Below are 18,829 nucleotides of genomic sequence, written 5' to 3'. Positions count from 1 at the left end.
TCACAATAGGAAGAAAAATTTCTTTTAGGAATTTTCTCTTTTCTTTTTCCAGTCAGCTGATTCTTTCTGTAGTGGTAAGCTTTGGGAGAAGGAAAGTTGGTATAATGTGGGGCCCATAAATCAGTCAATTTTAGCACTATCCAGACTGTTCTAACTTCAATTCAGTAGAATAGGTTTTCTAGCCAGTTGCTGTAGAATTGTAGAGGATGACTGAGGTCAGCTAAGCCATTAATTTATAAGTACTAACTGAAATATTAGGTACATTCATAAATGAATAAATTTCAGAACCTTTTTTATTTTTATATCTTAAAATAAGTAGAATCTTTGTTTATTCAGATACTAAGATATTTAGATTATATAAGGCAAACGATCTTTGTAAGAGAATTGACTTTTATGACTCTGCATGCTCTTTGTTTTAGGTCACTGGACAAAGTATTTTTCCCATGTAAATTTTATATCATTTTACTTTAGGATTATATGTCAAAAACAAATATCTGAAGTATCTATTGTCAACTTGTATATTTGATATAATGTGATACTATAAATATTAAACTTTTCTTTTCAGGCACAAAAATCTTAAACCAAGAAATTCTGGACAACAAGGACAGGCATTATCTTTAAGTCAACAACAACAAGTACTTGCCAAGCACAAGACCAATGAAAAGCAAGAAAAGAGTGAAAAACCACAGAAACGCCCCCTGACTCCTTTTCACCATCGTGTATCTATTAGTGATGATGTTGTCATGGACACAGATTCAGCCAGCCAAAGACTTGTGATATCTGCTCCAGACAGTCAAGTGAGATTTTCAAACATCCGAACTAATGATGTAGCAAAGACTTCTCAGATTCATGGCACTGAAATGGCAAATTCACCTCAACCACCCCCACTTAGTCCTCACCCATGTGATGTGGCTGATGAAGGAGTGACTAAAACACCTTCAACTCCTCAAAGTCAACATTTTTATCAAATGCCAACACCGGATCCCTTGGTTCCTTCTAAACTAATGGAAGATAGGATAGACAGTTTATCCCAGGCTTTCCCAGCTCAATTCCAGGAAGCTGTAGAACCTACAATATATGTTGGTGCAGCAGTAAATTTGGAAGAAGATGAAGCTAATATAGTCTGGAAGTATTACAAGGTCCCAAAGAAAAAAGATGTAGAGTTTTTACCACCTCAACTTCCAAGTGATAAATTCAAGGATGATCCAGTTGGACCTTTTGGACAGGAAAGTGTAACATCAGTTACAGAGTATGTATTTTTTTTAATAGTCACTATTATAATCTAAGGGTGGAAAAATGATGTAAGTTCTTAATATTAGGACTCCAGAATTGGTTTCAGGGTAGGATTTTCAATAATAAATCCTTTGAGTATTATTTTTACTATGTTCTGTCCAAAGGGAACCTCTTTATTATAAAATCCTTTAATCACAAAAAAGTGGAGAAAATATTAACATTTATCCATCAACCAACTTAAAGATTTAAGTTGTTTGATCAACCAACTTAAGGATTTTCCATATAATTAGAACTCTTATGTACTGTCTTTCTTCCTCCATTCTTCCTTCCCTTTCCTGAATTTGGTAGTTATTATTCCTATATGTGTTTTTATACATGTAGCTCTATTTTATCATTTTAATTGCTCTGTAGTATTTCTTTGTTTTGAATTTGCCATCCACTCTCTTCAAGATGGACATGTTGGTTATTTTCAGAATTACAAAGGATGTAGCAGTGAACTTTATGTATACATTTTCTTGTACACTTGTATAATAATTTCTCTAGGAATACATTTTAAAGTGAAATTGCTGGGCCATGGAATATTTCCATATTCAAGAATTGTTGCCAGATTGCTTTATCAAATTATACCACTTTACACTCTCATCAACCAGCAGAATATGAGAATGGCTATTCTTTACATTTTCCTCAGTATTTACTATTATGAAACTTTTAATTTGGCTAATCTATATTCAGAATGACATCTTATTGTTTTAATATGTGCTTTCCAGATTTCTAGTGAAGTTAAGCATTATTTAAAATGCTTATTGGATATTTAGGTTTCCTCTTCTGTGAATTACCTATACCTCATATTTCTTAGTCCATTCCACTGATTTATTCTTAACATATTCTGGCTTCTAACCTTATATTAGTTAGATGTGCTATAGCTGTCTTCCTCCATTCTATGGTTAGCCTTCTTTGTCCACTTTGTATCTGACATATCTTGAGCAGAAGTAAACTTTTTTTCCTTATCTCCCTTTATTTTTATAGTTGTTCTAATTACACTTGTCTGTCCCATAAGTGTTTTAGATTTTTATCCGTAGATTTTTTTGAAATTGCTCAAGAATATGTGTAGGTATAGTGATCTTTTGTTTAGTTCTTATACTGGGCATTTGAGGAGGGTTGGTTTAATTTGAAGTCTTTCTTCCTCTTCCTCTTCCTCTTCTCCTTTTTCTCCTCCTCCTCCTCCTCCTCCTCCTCCTCCTCCTTTTTCTCCTCCTCCTCCTCCTCCTCCTCTCTCCTCCTCCTTCTCCTTTCCCCTCCTCCTCCTCCTCCTCTCTCCTCCTCCTCCTCTCTCCTCCTCCTCCTCCTTTTTTTTAGTCTTGCCACTGGGAAGGTCTCTTTTTCTTGGATATATTCTCAGTCCCCCCACCCCCCTTTCTGTGGAACCTTTATAATTCAGATATTGAATACTTTCTATATTTTCTCTCATTTTCTAGCCTTTTCCCCTCTATATTTTGAGGGGATTTCTCAGCGTTCTTCTAGCCCTTTCTTGAAGTTGTAATATTTATTTTTCATGTATCCCCCCTCCCCCCCAGCCCTGTAACTTTTTTGTTAATAGCATCCTCCTCTTGTTTAATGCCCTATAATTTTTTTCCCTATTAGAATTACCTGACTTATTTTGGTCTTCTTCTTTATTGCTGCCATATTTCTTATGATTATTGTTTCATCACATTTTAGAATGAGGGCATAGAGATGCTGATTGGAAATTTTGCGTATATATGCAGAGCCTTGTTAATTGGCAGGCCTTGCTTATTCATTCAATAAAAATTTTAGTGTATACTATGTATCAGTTCCAGACACTTTGCTTTATGATAATGGAATAAGAGATGTTTTGGAAGGGAGGCCTTGTACCTAAAATTCCAGAATGAAGAGGATGCCAGATCTTAGATCTTCACCAGGTAGTTTATTCATTTTTCTTCTCATTTTAAAATACATTTTTATTACGAATTTCAGAGAGGAAGGGAGAGGGAGACAGAAACATCAGTGATGACAGAGAATCATTGATTGACTGCCTCCTGCATGCTCCATACTGGGGATTGAGCCTGCAACCCAACCTGGGCATGTGCCTGATAGGGAATTGAACCGCAACCTCCTGGTTCATAGATCAGTGCTCAGCCACCGCGCCATGCCAGCTGAGCTCATTTTTCTCATAAGATGAACCTTTCCTGTTCTTCCATTTTCAGCTCTTAGTTTTCATTTCTGTCTAGAGAGATAAATCCAGATTTTCTCTGGTTGTCTGAGCAGTTTGGCTGTCCTGTTTATATAGTTTGCTGATAGCCTCTTACACATTCGAGGGTGTGGACTTTCTCTGCTGTGTTATATTAATTTTTGAGCTTCACTGAAATGAAGTAAAATGACTGGTCCACTTATAGCCTCTCTCACTTATCCCTACTGTTAAGAAAAAATACCTTGATTCTTATTTCAGTAGACAAATCTGTGTGCTTTGTCACTTTGTAGTTTTTTTTCTTTTTTGTTTTTGTTTGTGTTTTTCATCTAGCACTTTGAATCTTAAAAGTTTTCTAGTATAATTTTTTTAAAGTTAAAATTAATCTGTATTTGAAATTGAGGGACTTCAGGATACCCTTATGATCATGGAAGACAGCTAGCTTATTTAATTTTAGTAGTTAGTCAGCAGGTCTCATGAAAACAAATGATTTCTTGGAAACAAGCCTGAAAAGTTCTTAAATTACCTGTGCTGGATGAATATGAAAGTCTAAGCTAGCCTCAACTCTTGTCTGAAACTACTGTCAGACTTCTTATTTCTGTACTTCTCTACATTTATTTTGTACACAGCAGTCAGAGTGATCATTGTAAGTTAAATATTACATTACTCCATTTGCTTAAAACCTTTCAGTAGTTTCCCTTTATATGTGGAATAAAATCTAAACTCTTTTTCCTTATTTGTAAGATTCTACACAGTGTCCTGCCTAGCTAGTTCTTCATTTTTATTTACTACTCTCCTATTTGCTTTCTGATTTAGCCACACCAGCTTTCTTGCCATGCCTTTCAAAAGCCAAGCTCATTTCTTAACGGCCTTCAGAATTGCATTATAGATGGGGGGGGGTAGATAGCTTTCTTACTCAGTCCTGCTCAAAAGTTACCTTTTCAGGAGGTATTTCCCTGACATTTTATCTAAACTATGACCTCTGCTCACTCTCCAGATCACTGCTTATCCTGTACACTGTTTTCATTTTCTCCCTATATATAATATTATCTACAATATTATCTGAAATTATATTATGCATTTTCTAATGGTCTTTTCCCTATTAGAATGTAAGCTCTTTGAGGGCAAGGATTGTGTCTCGTTTGGTGTGTGTTTCTCCAGCCTAAACAAATACACACACTCTAGAGCAATCTTGGGCACGTGGTAGACTATCAACAAAAGTTTGGATGAGTGAAATGACAATATGGCCATGGATTACTTTTAAGATTTTAACATTTATTTTTCTTCTAGGTTATATTATCCTATCTAATAATAGTTAAACATGGTAATTGACCATACCTTCACTATGCCTCCCATTGGCTAATCAGCGAGATATGCAAATTAACCGCTAACAAAGATCGCGGTTAATTTGCATAAGTAGGTGTGAAGGAGTGAAGACTGAAGGCGGCTCCAGCCAGAGCAGCGAAGGCTTGAAGGCAGCTCCGGCCGGAGCGAAGGCCTGGGTCCCGGGTGCCAGAGGAAAACGGGTGCCGGCAGCCTGGGGAAGGGAAGGCCTATTGCATGAATCTTTTCGTGCAACAGGCCTCTAGTTTACTATATGTTAAAATATAGTGGCATGAATATTTTCAGTTTTAAAAACTTTAAAGAGTGAGGGCACATTATATTTACAAATTCCAAGAATTCTAGCCATACTGTATTAGCCAAATAAGTGTATTGGCTGCTTGTGTGCATGAGCATCTATAAGTGAAATGAAGGTCTCTGAGAAGTTAATACAGCTTAATCTTAGAATCTGTTTTGATTCCTTGGCATTTTTCGTACTGAATTAGAATGAGAAGCATAATGTAGAACAGTAGCTCGCAGAATAGAATGATATAAATTAAGGAAAAAAACATGCTTCTATTTGTTCCTAGTCACCATTTTTTCTGCCTCATAAAAAGAAAGAAAAGATTGAATAAAAGGTTTTTTTAAATTCTATGTCTCATGTGAGTATTGTTTTGGTTATACTACTAAGATATGTTTTATGTCACAATTCACTTTTATTTTATTTTATTTTTAATATATTTTTTTATTGATTTTTTTACAGAGAGGAAGGGAGAGAGATAGTTAGAAACATCGATGAGAGAGAAACATAGATCAGCTGCCTCCTGCACATCTCCCACTGGGGACGTGCCCGCAACCCAAGTACATGCCCTTGACCGGAATCGAACCTGGGACCTTTCAGTCCGCAAGCCGACGCTCCATCCACTGAGCCAAACCGGCTTCGGCCACAATTCACTTTTAGATAGAATCCTTGTTTTTGTATTGTTGTAGCAGATTAGAATATGGTAAATATCACAAGAAATCAACCATCAGAAGCTTAGCTGCTATATGAACTTAGAAACATTTATGGAATATAATGTTCTATACTTGGTGGATTAGAAGTTTTTTGAATTTTTTTAAAACATTTATTTATTTTTTACTTACTGATTTTTAGAAAGAGAGGGGATGGGAGAGGGAGAGAGAGAAACATTGATTTGTTATTACACTTATTTATGCATTCATTAGTTGACTCCTGTATGTGCCCTGACCAGGGATTGAACCCGCAACCTAGACATATCGGGACAACAACTCTACCCAACTGAGCTACTCGACCAGGGCAGAAGTTTTTTATTTTATGTTTTAATTATCTGGATAAATCTGCCATTTTCCTAAAGTTATGCTATGAAAGTAGTTCTCAGTTGGGACAATTTCTTATCCCCACCCACTCAGACCCCCAGGTGACATTTGGCAATGTCTCGGAACATTTTTGGTTGCCACACTGGGGGTATATTACTGGCATCTGATAGTTGGGGGCCAAGGCTGTTGCTAAGTATTCTACAGTGTATAGGAGAGTCCCCCACAACAAAGAATTATCTAGCTTAAGTGTTAATAGTATTGAGGTGCTTCAATGTCATGCATAACTTAGTAGAGAAATTTGAACTCTAGAATAAGTTATTAAATTAGGTATGCCAAAAATATTTATTGATTAATTTCACTACAGAGATTCCCCATACTATTTTGGTCTGCCCCTTCCCACAAACCGGTATGGTCTTCAGTGCTCATATTATGTTGAAACAAACGTTTTTCCCCATAGTTAAAAGTATCTTTTTGGGCCCTGGCTGGTGTGGCTCAGTTGGTTGACCATTGTCCCATGTACCAGAAGGTCACCCAGTTTGATTCCCGGTCAGGGCACATGTCAGGTTGTGGGCTCGATCCCCAGTAGGGATGTGCAGGAGGCAGCCAGTCGATAGTTCTCTCTCCCTTTCTCTATCTCTGAAATCAATAAAAATATATTTTAAAATAAATAAAATATAAAAGTGTCATGTTGGAATAACTAATTCAGGTGCCTGCTAATACGTTACTTGAGATAGGATTTTATGAGAATCAGCATCTCCTTATAGATATAGCAAAGCCAGCTGATAAAATTGGATGGTGTTTGTCATTAAAAATCTATGAATTATGATTATGCTCTCTTGATGGCATTTAAATAACCTTAAATTCTTTATAGAAGCATCCCATTGATGTAATATCACTTTTCTAGTCATAGAGTTATCTATTCAGAAGCCCAGGTTATTTTATATAAATAAACTTTGAATATTCATATTATCTATAATAATAAAAGCGTAACATGCTAATTAGACTGGACAAAACCGGGGCTGCTAGGGAAGCCTGGATCCCAGGTGCCAGAGGGAAGCCGGTGTTGGCAGCCAGGGCAAGGGAGGCCTACTCTTGCACGAATTTTGTGCATTGGGCCTCTAGTCCATTATAAATTTCTATTGTTTCTATATTTGAGTTTTGAAAGTGTATTTAAATGTATAACAGTTAATTTTAATGAAGTTAGAGGGTTGTTGCAGCTCTTACACTTTCTTTTTAGGAAGTTTATCTTCCCTTTTAAATTTATATTCCTCAAAGATACACTTTATCAGTTTTGAAAAACTGAAGTTTCTCTAATATGCAAGATGCCATAAAGCACAGTTGGGGTATAAAATAAATTTAGTCCTGGCTGTAAATGAAATTGTAGTATAATGGACAATAACATTAAGTTATTTGATAGAGGTATATATAAAATACAGTAGCGATGCAGAGCCAGAATAGGAATAATTTAATCCCATTTATGGAGATTCAGAAGTGTTACGCAGTTTGGTATGGATAGGCCAGTGATGGCGAACCTTTTGAGATCGGCATGTCAGCATTTTGAAAAACCCTAACTTAACTCTGGTGCCATGTCACATATAGAAATTTTTTGATATTTGCAAACATAGTAAAACAAAGACTTATATTTTTGATATTTATTTTATATATTTAAATGCCATTTAACAAAGAAAAATCAACCAAAAAAATGAGTTCGCGTGTCACCTCTGACACGCGTGTACTATAGGGTGCTGCCTAGTAGTTTGGTGTGTCATGATGAAAAATGAGACTTGGAGTTTCTCTATTAGTTAATGATAACATCTATTCCAGAATAGTGGCTTAAGACCTTATAAGTTTTAAAGGTAACACAATTGCTGCCAAAAAAACAATTGCAGTTGTTTTTTAATATCTTTATTCAAGAGTTTAGCACTAGTTTTAGTAGAATTAATGCTGACTTAAAGTAGTCTACTATTTTAATTCAGAGGGAAACCTTTCTAAACCCTGAACAAAGAAAGAACTGTACTTGGGCATAGTTCTCACCATGTCTTGTTTGGTAGTAAGGCTACATCAGGATATCTTAACCATAATGTTCATCAGTACAGCCGTGGGCAAACTACGCCCGCGGGCCCGTTTGAAATGAATAAAACTATTGAAAAAAAAGACCGTACCCTTTTATGTAATGATGTTTACTTTGAATTTATATTAGTTCACACAAACACTCCATCCATGCTTTTGTTCCGGCCCTCCGGTCCAGTTTAAGAACCCATTGTGGCCCTCGAGTCAAAAAGTTTGCCCACCCCTAAAGCTCCTATGTTGTATTAGTGATACACTAGATTTATATTGTATGTGTATAATTATAGAATGCATTATTTGATTGCTAAAAGATAGTTTCTAATTTGTTTCATAGAAGTCAATGATGAAATAAACTTGTTTTGATTTACTGTAGTCTAAATCTTTTAATTAAGTCTTCCTAATTTGATATCTTATATTAATGCATTAAAGCTATATTTTTGACAGGTAGCTTGGCTCAGTTTAAGAATTGATTTTGAATATTGGAGATGGTACTGGAAAAGGTACCACTAAAAAAAAAGGACTTTTGAGATTTATTATAAATTTATCTGTGCCTAAACATTTCCTTCTGTAGCTTATTTCCTTCTATAATTGTTAATCCTAAAATATTGTCATACCTTGTCCAGAAGAATTTATATTGAATAAAGGATAAAAACATGTGCTGCTATAAGCCATGCTAAATTCTCTACATTTCAGGATAGTGTGTTACTGTTGTCTTAGTAAAAGGAAGGAGATAAAATTAATGAATAATATAAAAGTAATTTCAATTTGCTTTGGACTTTGCAAAGCTTTCTGTTGATGGCTGTACTTAATCCTCTTCCAGTTTGGCTGTATTTAGCTTTATATCTGATTGAAGTTATATCTGTAGTTTTATATTTGGCTATATGTGAAAGTTTCTTTTAGAAAAGGAGAGGTGGTGTTCTTGTTCACAGAAGTATTTGTATACTATATAATTGGATAGTGACCAAATGATAACTTGATTTTTTAATCGGGCGTCTCTTAAAAGTCACAATTTTTATATCTTATTAAATATAGAAGGATATGTAATGTAAATAATTTATATTTTAAATTTATTGTGATTTGATATTCTTGATATTACTGATTACATTTAAATTCTTTGCATATCCCACTGTCTGTGAGAACCAGTTCAATAAAATAAGAAAAAGTTGTCTTTAGGTATTGCATTTGGTTTACTCATTTTTATTTTTAGTAGAGCCCTGTGCAGTAGGGTTGGTTCTTTTAATATTGCTGCACACTAGTTTAACAACTACCTATGTAAACAGTGTGGCAGTTTTTAATGCTTCTGCCAGAGGGCACTTATTATGAAAAACTGTTTTACCTCTAGACAGAATAGTAGTGTCTTTCAGGGTGGTGGTGGTGGTGGGGGGGGGGTGTTCTTATACTTTTTCCCTATGAATAGTTATTTGAATATGCATACTTAAAATCTTTGCAGTACTAACTCTGTGACCTTAGCAAACCATTTCTTTCTTTCTTTTTTATTAGCAAACCATTTCCATAATTTCTACATCAAAGTCAGAGAGCATACCCTGCATTTCCTATCATGAGGTCTTTTTAAGTATTAAGAAAATACATGTCAAGTACATAGAAATACTGTCTTGAAAAGATTTATGTTAGTGTCTGATAGATAATTCAGCAGACAATTTTTTAGGATCTAATACAGTGAATTACAAAGTGACTCTTAAGAAATAACTTCATTTATAGAACAGAACTATTCTAACGATTAATTGTAAAGCATATCTGCCATGACAGTTGTGTTAGCACTGTGTTGCCATGGAAGAAAGTTTTTGTAGACTTGGAATTTGTGGTGGGAAATCAGGGGCATATTGGAAAAACAATGACATATTTTCTAAATGAACTATCAAATATCATATCAGTTATTCTATTAATGGTTCTATTTTAACCTTAGTTTATAGTATATAGTATAGAGTGTTTATAGTGCTGGACATTGGTGAGTAAGTTAGTAAAATGTGATAACCCATGTCAGAGAATTTGTAAGCTAGAAAATACCTTCATGGCTCCCAAATCTTACCTCTCTTAACCATTTTTTATCTTAATACTCAGGACAGATAAGCAGTGGCAGCAATATCACTTTCTAACAAAGATGGTTTATTTCAAAATTTAGAATTATTAATGCAAACATATCTGCTGTGGCTTCTAGAGTTAATATATTTATTTAGCTAATATTTATTGAGCACCTATTACGTGCCAGGCATTTGGGATAATTAAGTGGACAAAGAAAGCTCCCCAAGATTTAGGGGCTTATATTTTAGTGGGAGTGACAGTCAACTATAAACGTAAGTAAGTTATAGTATGTTAAAAGTAACTGCCATGAAGGGAAAAATGAGCAGGCTAAAGGGGATGAGTGTTGAGGCAGTTGGGCATATTGCAGGTTTAAATAAGGTCTCATAGAAAAAGTGATTATTTCAACAAAGTCTTGAAGGAAGGTGTAGTTGGGGAGGTGGATATTTGGAGGAAGAATGTTCCAAACAAAGAGAATAGCCAGGAGTGTGTCTGGCCTGTTTAACATGTTAAGCGCCCAGCCTGTTTTGTCTTCCGGATGGAAAGTATAGCATCAGTCACCAGTGACACAGGGCGCTTAATGTGTTAAGGAACATCAAGGAAGCCAATGGAAGCAGAATGAGTGAGAGAGGGAGTAGAATAGAAGATGAAGTTAGAAAAAGGACAAAGATCATGTAGGATTTTATAAGGATTATGGTTTTTACTCAGAGGAAAATAGTCATTGCAGGATTCTGAGCATGATTTGACTTAGAAGCCTGGCTGCCACTGTTCTAGCAGCATGGGAATCTCAGCTTTGCAAGCCATAGAGAACATGAATTTGGGAGTCGAAAGGGGTCTTAAAAATCATTCTGTATTCACATTCACCAAGCACCCTGGTGTTGAGAGATCTAGAACTCCTGATGCCTTCCACGGTTCTGTGGTGCAGGTCAGCCTGTTGTATCTTCCCTCTCTTAGCCTTAGAGTTTAGCTTTCTCAATTCTGTTATTTTCTATTAGTTCTCATCTTTCCAACTTCACTGTTGTTATGTCATTCTTCGTCTTTTTATTGGTTATCTTAGGAGAGTGCAGCGAAGTATGCTTATCTGTCTCCATGTGGAACCGGAAGACTGAGACTATAAAAACTGATTTTTCCAATGCGATTAGAAAAACACCTCTGAAGTACTTGCTCTGAAACTTCACCAGCTATTGTAAAACATCTTGCCTGAATTAATCTAATAATGTTATTTTCATGAAACACAAATCAGGCCTTTACAATGTTTTAACTTAAAATATATCTGCTATGGCAATGGGAAAAGGATAGTCACTTCTTCATTGTGTAAATGTATAAATCGTGTAAGCGAAGTCTTGTCTCACTATGTAGCCCATAATTTGAGAGTGCCTGTCCTGGAACAGGTTAAATTTAAGAGTTCCTTTAAGTGAATGGATTTTGTCAGGTTTATGTGCTTGAGAACTTGGGAACTGAGCGGATTGCCAAAGACAACATATTTTGCCCTAGCTGGTTTGGCTCAGTGGATAGAGCGTTGGCCTGTGGACTGAGGGGTCCCAGGTTCTATTCTGGTCAGGTGCATGTACCTTGGTTGCGGGCACATCCCCAGTGGGGGGTGTGCAGGAGGCAGCTGATCGATGTTTCTGACTCTCTATCCCTCTCCCTTCCTCTCTGTAAAAAATCAATATAATATATTTAAAAACAAAACAAAAACAAAAAACATATTTTGGTGAAAACAACATAGGATAGGAGACTTGAATTTTAGCTCAATTTCTTTTTTTTTTTTTTTTTAAATATATTTTATTGATTTTTTACAGAGAGGAAGGGAGAGAGATAGAGAGTTAGAAACATCGATGAGAGAGAAACATCGATCAGCTGCCTCCTGCACATCTCCCACTGGGGATGTGCCCGCAACCCAGGTACATGCCCTTGACCGGAATCGAACCTGGGACCCTTCAGTCCGCAGGCCGACGCTCTGTCCACTGAGCCAAACCGGTTTCGGCTTTAGCTCAATTTCTTTATTGCTAAATATGAGATGTCAGTAGATCAGATAACCTTTCTCTGCCTCAATTTCTTCATTTGTAAAATGAAGGCTTGCAGGTTAGATCACCTTTAAATAACTGTAAAAACTTCATAATAGTGAAGTTGTTTTGGAAGTTTTTTGTGCTTTTATGGAGAATAAATATAATTAATTTTCTAATTTTTTTTTTAATGCAGGTTAATGGTGCAATGTAAGAAACCTTTAAAAGTTTCTGATGAATTAGTACAGCGATATCAAATTAAAAATCAGTATCTTTCAGCAATAGTATCTGATGCAGAAAAAGAACCTAAAATTGATCCATATGCATTTGTTGAAGGAGATGAGGAATTTCTTTTTCCTGATAAGAAAGATAGACAAAATAACGAGAGAGAAGCTGGGAAAAAACAAAAGGTAAGAGAAATCAAAGTATATACCAAAGGGTCTCTGATGACTTGTAGCACTGCATACAGTACCATACCTCTCATTTTTTTCTTTTAAATAGAATAGATTCATCATTTTAACTTAAAAAAACATTTTTTAAAATAGGTAAGTCAGGCACCTATTTTAAATTATAGCTGCCTTCTGTCATGAAAAGATCTTGTTTGCTATAAAAGTTTTTGGATTGGAAAAAGAGAACATTAACTTTTCTTACATTGAAATCAGGACATTTAGGTAGATGAACTATTTTAATACTGAGTTAAAATATGCCATCAGTGAATTACCAGTTTTCAAAAATACAATAGAATGCATATTGGTGAGTTTATAAAATACTTATTTTTAAATATGTGAGCCAAGAACTTATAGTGTCCCTAAAAGTAAAATGTTATATTAATGAAATATAAGACATATAAATATGTATTTGATTAAAAGGTTAAATATCAAATATTTGAGAATCTCTTAAGCACAAGCTAACCCTGCTATATATGTTTTTTGCCTTAAATACAAAATACGAAAACTGAAAGCTGTAAAATTATGAAAAGAATTCAGTTATATGTTTAATACAATAATATGTTTACTATGTGCTAGGTACTTGAAGTTTTGTCTTTTTGTAAATATGAAAACAGTAGTGGCTGGGAAGGCTGTAGATACTGTACAAAGAATATGGACTTTGTTACTTTATTTCTTTTTATTGAACTTATTAGGGTGACATTGGTTAATAATATAGGTTTTAGGGGTACAATTCTATAACACATCATATGTATATTGTATTGTGTATTCACTCCACCCCAAGTTAAGTTTCCTTTCATCACCAGAACATGGGCTTTGGAGTTTGACAGCTCCCACAACTTACCAGCCATATTTACCCAGGTTATCTTTAGAACTGTTTTTTTGTTTGTAAGATGGGCATACTACTTACTTATCATATAGGTTAGTTGTGAGAATTAGTGATAATATCTGCAAAATACCTAGCAGAATGCTTGAAACAGTATTTTCTGGATTTTGTTATTGGTAAATGATATGATATACTTTAGCCTAATATGTAATATTGTTTGCAGGTAGAAGATGGGTCATCTAGTGTAACAGTGTTATCACATGAAGAAGATGCTATGTCATTATTTAGTCCCTCTATCAAGCAAGGTAAAACTTCTGTTTCAGAATCAAAATATTTCATTCCAGGATTGTTACTACAAACTACCCTTGAAGAGTGTGGGGATTGGGGTGCTGATACTCTGATCCCACACAGTCGAAAATCCTCATATAACTTGACTCCTCAAAAATTTAACTAGTAATAGCCAACTATGACTGGAACCCTTATTGATTACATACCCAGTCTGTTAACATATATTTTGTAATATGTATTTTATACTATACTAGAAGCCCGGTGCACGAATTCATACACAGGTGGGGTCCCTCGGCCTGGCTGGCGATCGAGGCCAGTTGTGGCCCATCTCACCTAGTCCCGATCGGGCTGATCGAGCCAGCTGGCCAGGGGGAGGGACCGCAGGAGGTTGGCTGGCAGTGGGAGGATGGCTGGCAGTGGGAGGTTGGCTGTGGGAGCGCACTGATCACCGGGTGCAGCTCCTGCATTGAGCGTCTGTCCCCTGGTGGTCAGTGCGCGTCATAGCGACTAGTCATAAAGGTCGCTTAGGCATATATATCTACACTAATAAAAGAGAAAAATGGTAATTGGCGTACGGTGATACCTTTTTCATTGGCTAATCAGGGCTATATGCAAATTAACTGCCAACTAAGATTGGCAGTTAACTGCCAACAAGATGGTGGCTAATTTGCATATGTAGGCACAATGCAGGGAGGCGAAAGGGAAAGCAGGAAGAAGTCCCCTGCCACTGACAGTGATCGGAAACCCAGGGGGGAGCTAAGAGCTGGGGGGGCAGGGCAAAGGCGGCCCTGGGGCCGCCTTTGCCCTGCCCCCCCAGCCATGATTGGAGAATCAGGCGCCTTTGCCGCCCTGGCCAGTGATAGCAGGAAGTAGGGGTGGAGCCAGTGATGGGAGCTGGGCACGGTCGAAGCTGGCAGTCCCAGGAGCTAGGGGTCCCTTGCCTGGGCCTAAAGCGAAGCCCACAATCGCGGCGCCCCCCACTGCCACTGCAGGTCCCCGCTGCCTGGGCCGGATGCCTAGGCCAGAGGCGTTAGGCCTGGGCAGAGGCGGAGCCTGCAACCGCAGGGAGCTGGGGGTCCCCTGCCCAGGCCTGACACCTCTGCCGGAGGCCTCAGGCCTGGTCAAGGGGCCGATCCGGTGATTGGTGATCGGAGGGTGATGAGGGTCAACTCCTCTGGCTGAGGCATCAGGCCTGGGTGGGGGGCGGAGCCGGGGATTGGGGGGATATGATGGTCCCCTTGCCCAGGCCTGAAGCCTGGGTCAGAGGCGTCAGGCTTGGGCGGGGGGTGGAGCAAGCGATCAGAGGGAGATGGGAGTCCCCTGCCCAGGCATGATTCCTGGGCCAGAGGCCTCAGGCCTGGGCGGGGGCCAGAGCCAGTGATCGGGGGGAGATGGGGGTCCCCTGTCCAAGCCTGACACCTCTGGCGGAGGCATCAGGCCTGGGCAAGGGGCCGATCAGGCGATCGGAGGGTGATGGGGGTCAATGCCTGAGGGCTCCCAGTATGTGAGAGGGGGCAGGCTGGGCTGAGGGACACTCTCCCCCCACACACACACACCCAGTGCACGAATTTCGTGCACCGGGCCCCTTGTGTCTGTGTGTGTGTGTGTGTGTGTGTGTGTATATATGTATATATATATGTATATATATGTATATATATTTATATAGATATGTAGATATAGATATGTAGATATATATATAGACATAGATTCTTACAATATAGTAAGCTAAAGAAAATCATAAGGAAGAGAAAACACATTTACAGTATTGTACTGTATTTATCTATATGGTCTGTCAGTACCTGCATTAATGCTGTCTTAGATGATATGAAACACTAGATAGTATACATATTACTAGCACTAGACATCAAAAATGAAAAGATAATGTGAAAAAGAAATTGATATTTATAGGTATAATGATTTATTCATTGATAATGAAGAGGCAGCAATATGATTGCTTTATGGTAAGCCTAGTATAATCAACATATTTACTGAAAAAAATCTGCTTTTAGGTGGACCGGCTCAGTTCATACCCGTATTGTTCAAGGGTCAACTCTAATCTGAAGTTGTTGGACTTCTACAATTCTTTTTTGCAAAATTCATATGTTTCATAGAAAGGGATGGATTTCTATGAAATGGGATATCTTAAAATGATGGATCATTGTTTATATTGCATAGGGAGAAGCAAGTTCAGATGATAGAAATTGTGTTTTGAATTGTTAGAACTTCTTTCTTTTTTTACAAATAAAAATAGCTCTTATCTGTAAAATAAGACTGGATGAGATCATTGCCTAAGGTCCTTCTCAGATCTAAAAGCTCAATTAATAAGTCAGGCTTTGTGTGACCAAAAATAGAAATAAGAAAAAACTCCTCCAGAATAAGGACGAGATGGTCTTTCAGGAAAAAAAAAAAAATGTAGTGATTGATGGTAGGTTGCTGAATGAAATTTGGGTTCTTTGGCCTGTTTACCTACTCTGGGATATAAGGAATGTGTAATTTCCTTTTTGTGTCTGTGGTGTGGCTTTCTCAAAATGTGGACCATCTTACCACCTTCTGGGGCATCTTTTAAGGTGAAGATTGGAAATCTTGGTTTTTAAAAACCTAGATAATTTTTACATACTCTAAAATTTTAGAACTATTGCTCTAGTGAGTCTTTATAATTGACATTCAGGGGCACTTGGAAAATGACTTGAGTCTTTCTGAAAATGAGGGCTTTTCAAGTCATTTGACATCCTAAGGATATTTTGGAAGGTTATACACCAAACTGCAAATTGTTTTTCATTTTTTTCTTGTGTGGGAATATAAGAGGAGTTTAACTTCTATTTGTATTTGCAGTTCTTTTTAAGTAATATATTTTTTCCTCTAAAACTGGGGAAAAAAATAAAAAGAATAAAATTCTAGAACTGAAATGAAACTTACCTAAGAAGTAATATTTATTTAGTATTTAAGTGTCTGGCACTGGGCAAAGTGCTTTACCTATAATCTCTCACCTTTAATTTTTGCAGTTGCTGAGGCACAGAGAGGTTAAGTCAGTAGCCCAGGGTCGTACTCTTACTGTTGGAGTTGGAATTCAGAGTAACAGTCTGTCTGACTCTAGCTGGAGCACTTAGTCTTTGTACTGTGCTTCCTTTACATTCAAGAAGATAGAAAAATAAAATTGTGTGTGTGTTTAATTCTATTCTAATAGGTTTACATTTTTGTGTGAAAAAAATTTATAGATTTTAAACAAATCACAACTTCTTATTGTATTATACCCTTATAAATGTAAAGTAATATATCTAGCTTAAATAAATAGAATAATACTTATTTGGTCAGTAGTAGAATTTATTTTTTTCTTCATTGACAAATGTAGATGCTCTACGTCCTACTAGTCATGCTCGTCCTCCTTCAACCAGTTTAATTTATGACTCAGACCTGGCTGTCTCATATACTGACCTTGATAATCTCTTCAATTCTGATGAAGATGAACTAACTGTGAGTATCCTGTTAATGATTAAGGTTATAAGTTTTTCCCCTTGATTTTTGTAAATTTTTTTCAGAAGTGATATGCGACTTGAATATTGTTTAGCCCTGAACAATAGGAAATACTTTATAATAAAATTTCATTAATTGGTTGTATTTTTTTAGCCTCATGTTTGTACAGTGTTGACATAGTGTCTGTCACATATAAACTTTGTTTCTTTGTTTTGTGTGTTTGAAGGACTTGTATGATTAAACTTTGAGCTCTGCCATATGTTCTTTTCCCGCAGTTCTTAGGAAATAGCATTATTTTCCTTATCTTTGATCCTTTAGTTGAGAAATGGCCCTAGAATCGACTTGTTTAGAGAATAAGTAATTAACATTAAAATTACATGCCTTGTCAATTTATTAAGGAATACTACTTCTTTAGAATTTGTTTGACATAATAGTCATTATTATAAGACAGCTAAATACTATAATAAAGAGGAAGAAAAAGTAACATTTAATCTTTAACACCCATTTGCAGAGAAAGGTGAAGATAAAAGGAATTAAAGCTTAAAATGAGATTCCCTAGAATGTCAAGTCTCTGGCAAATTAATGAATTGGGTGCTGCATTATCATAAAAGGGAATTCCTTTTTCATCTGCATAAGGTAGCTTGGAAACTTCTATAGTACATTTGGTCTTTCTTGTCCTATATAATATATACTTTTAATCCTCTCTCATCATATACATACACACATACATATATGCCCATTTGGTGTATTCAATTAAGTGACATAAGCCAGATACAACTATATATAAACTTTTATTTTATATCCCATAATATAGTATATTTTAGGATACCATTTATTGGGTAAATATATCCCTAAAATTTTGGTACTTTTATACTTTCTCTCTGCTACCATTCATGTATCAGCTGTGGCTCTTTTGAGGTAAAAAGGTTGTAATCAGAGAATAGTTTAGTGTTTTTGACAAAGTGGCTAACAGGAACCAAGTTATCAGGTCTAAAAATAATGACAGATTGGAGATACTGAAACTTGGTTTGTTCAATGTATTAAGATATATTTTTAGTTAGGGATCCTGTTGCTTTGTCATATGAGATCTTTCTGAAATTTGTGCTTAGTTTTACCTGTTGTAGCATTTTTACTGGTACAGGGGTAAGGAGATTATTAAACAAGGTAAAAGTGTAAACAAGACATCAGAAGGAAGATTGATTATGTAGGAAACTAATGTCTTTAAGGGTACAGATACTTTCTGAGTATCTTTTACTAAGGAGCAAATCTGATGTTAATTACAACCCTTCTTATTGCAGGTTTTATTTTCATTTTAATAGGTTTTAAATGGAAGTTACTCTTGCTTCTTCTAAGTGTTTTGAAACTATGGGTTATTTTCTTTGAAGGAACTTTTTCCTCTGTTAATTTGGAGGATTATGAAATAGAGAAACTAATCTGAGTTTATCAATTGCCTAAAATGTGTTTTATGTCTTTAAATCATAGCTAGTATGTATTTGGCTCTAGCACAACTTCAAAATACTACTTTTCATGAATGGACTCTTCTTTCAAGTCACATCTGAATGATTACTATCTTGAGATCACATTGGATATAAAACTT

At 36.3% G+C, this 18,829-nt stretch overlaps 1 protein-coding gene across 1 annotated transcript in view; it reads left to right on the top strand.

Moving 5' to 3' along the window:
• MED13 (mediator complex subunit 13) overlaps positions 1-18,829 on the top strand; it is a 93,302-nt gene that overhangs the window by 42,387 nt on the left and 32,086 nt on the right. The window contains exons 9-12 of the mRNA XM_081109403.1: positions 566-1,249; positions 12,398-12,611; positions 13,697-13,778; positions 17,111-17,232. Coding sequence (XP_080965529.1) covers positions 566-1,249; positions 12,398-12,611; positions 13,697-13,778; positions 17,111-17,232 — 1,102 coding nt within the window. The remainder of the gene's footprint in view (positions 1-565; positions 1,250-12,397; positions 12,612-13,696; positions 13,779-17,110; positions 17,233-18,829) is intronic.

Source organism: Myotis nattereri (genome assembly GCF_964212035.1).
Source record: "Myotis nattereri genome assembly, chromosome: 16".
Lineage (NCBI taxonomy): Eukaryota > Metazoa > Chordata > Mammalia > Chiroptera > Vespertilionidae > Myotis > Myotis nattereri.
The sequence above is the reverse complement of the archived record's forward strand: the minus strand, read 5'-3'. Positions and strand labels throughout refer to the sequence as shown.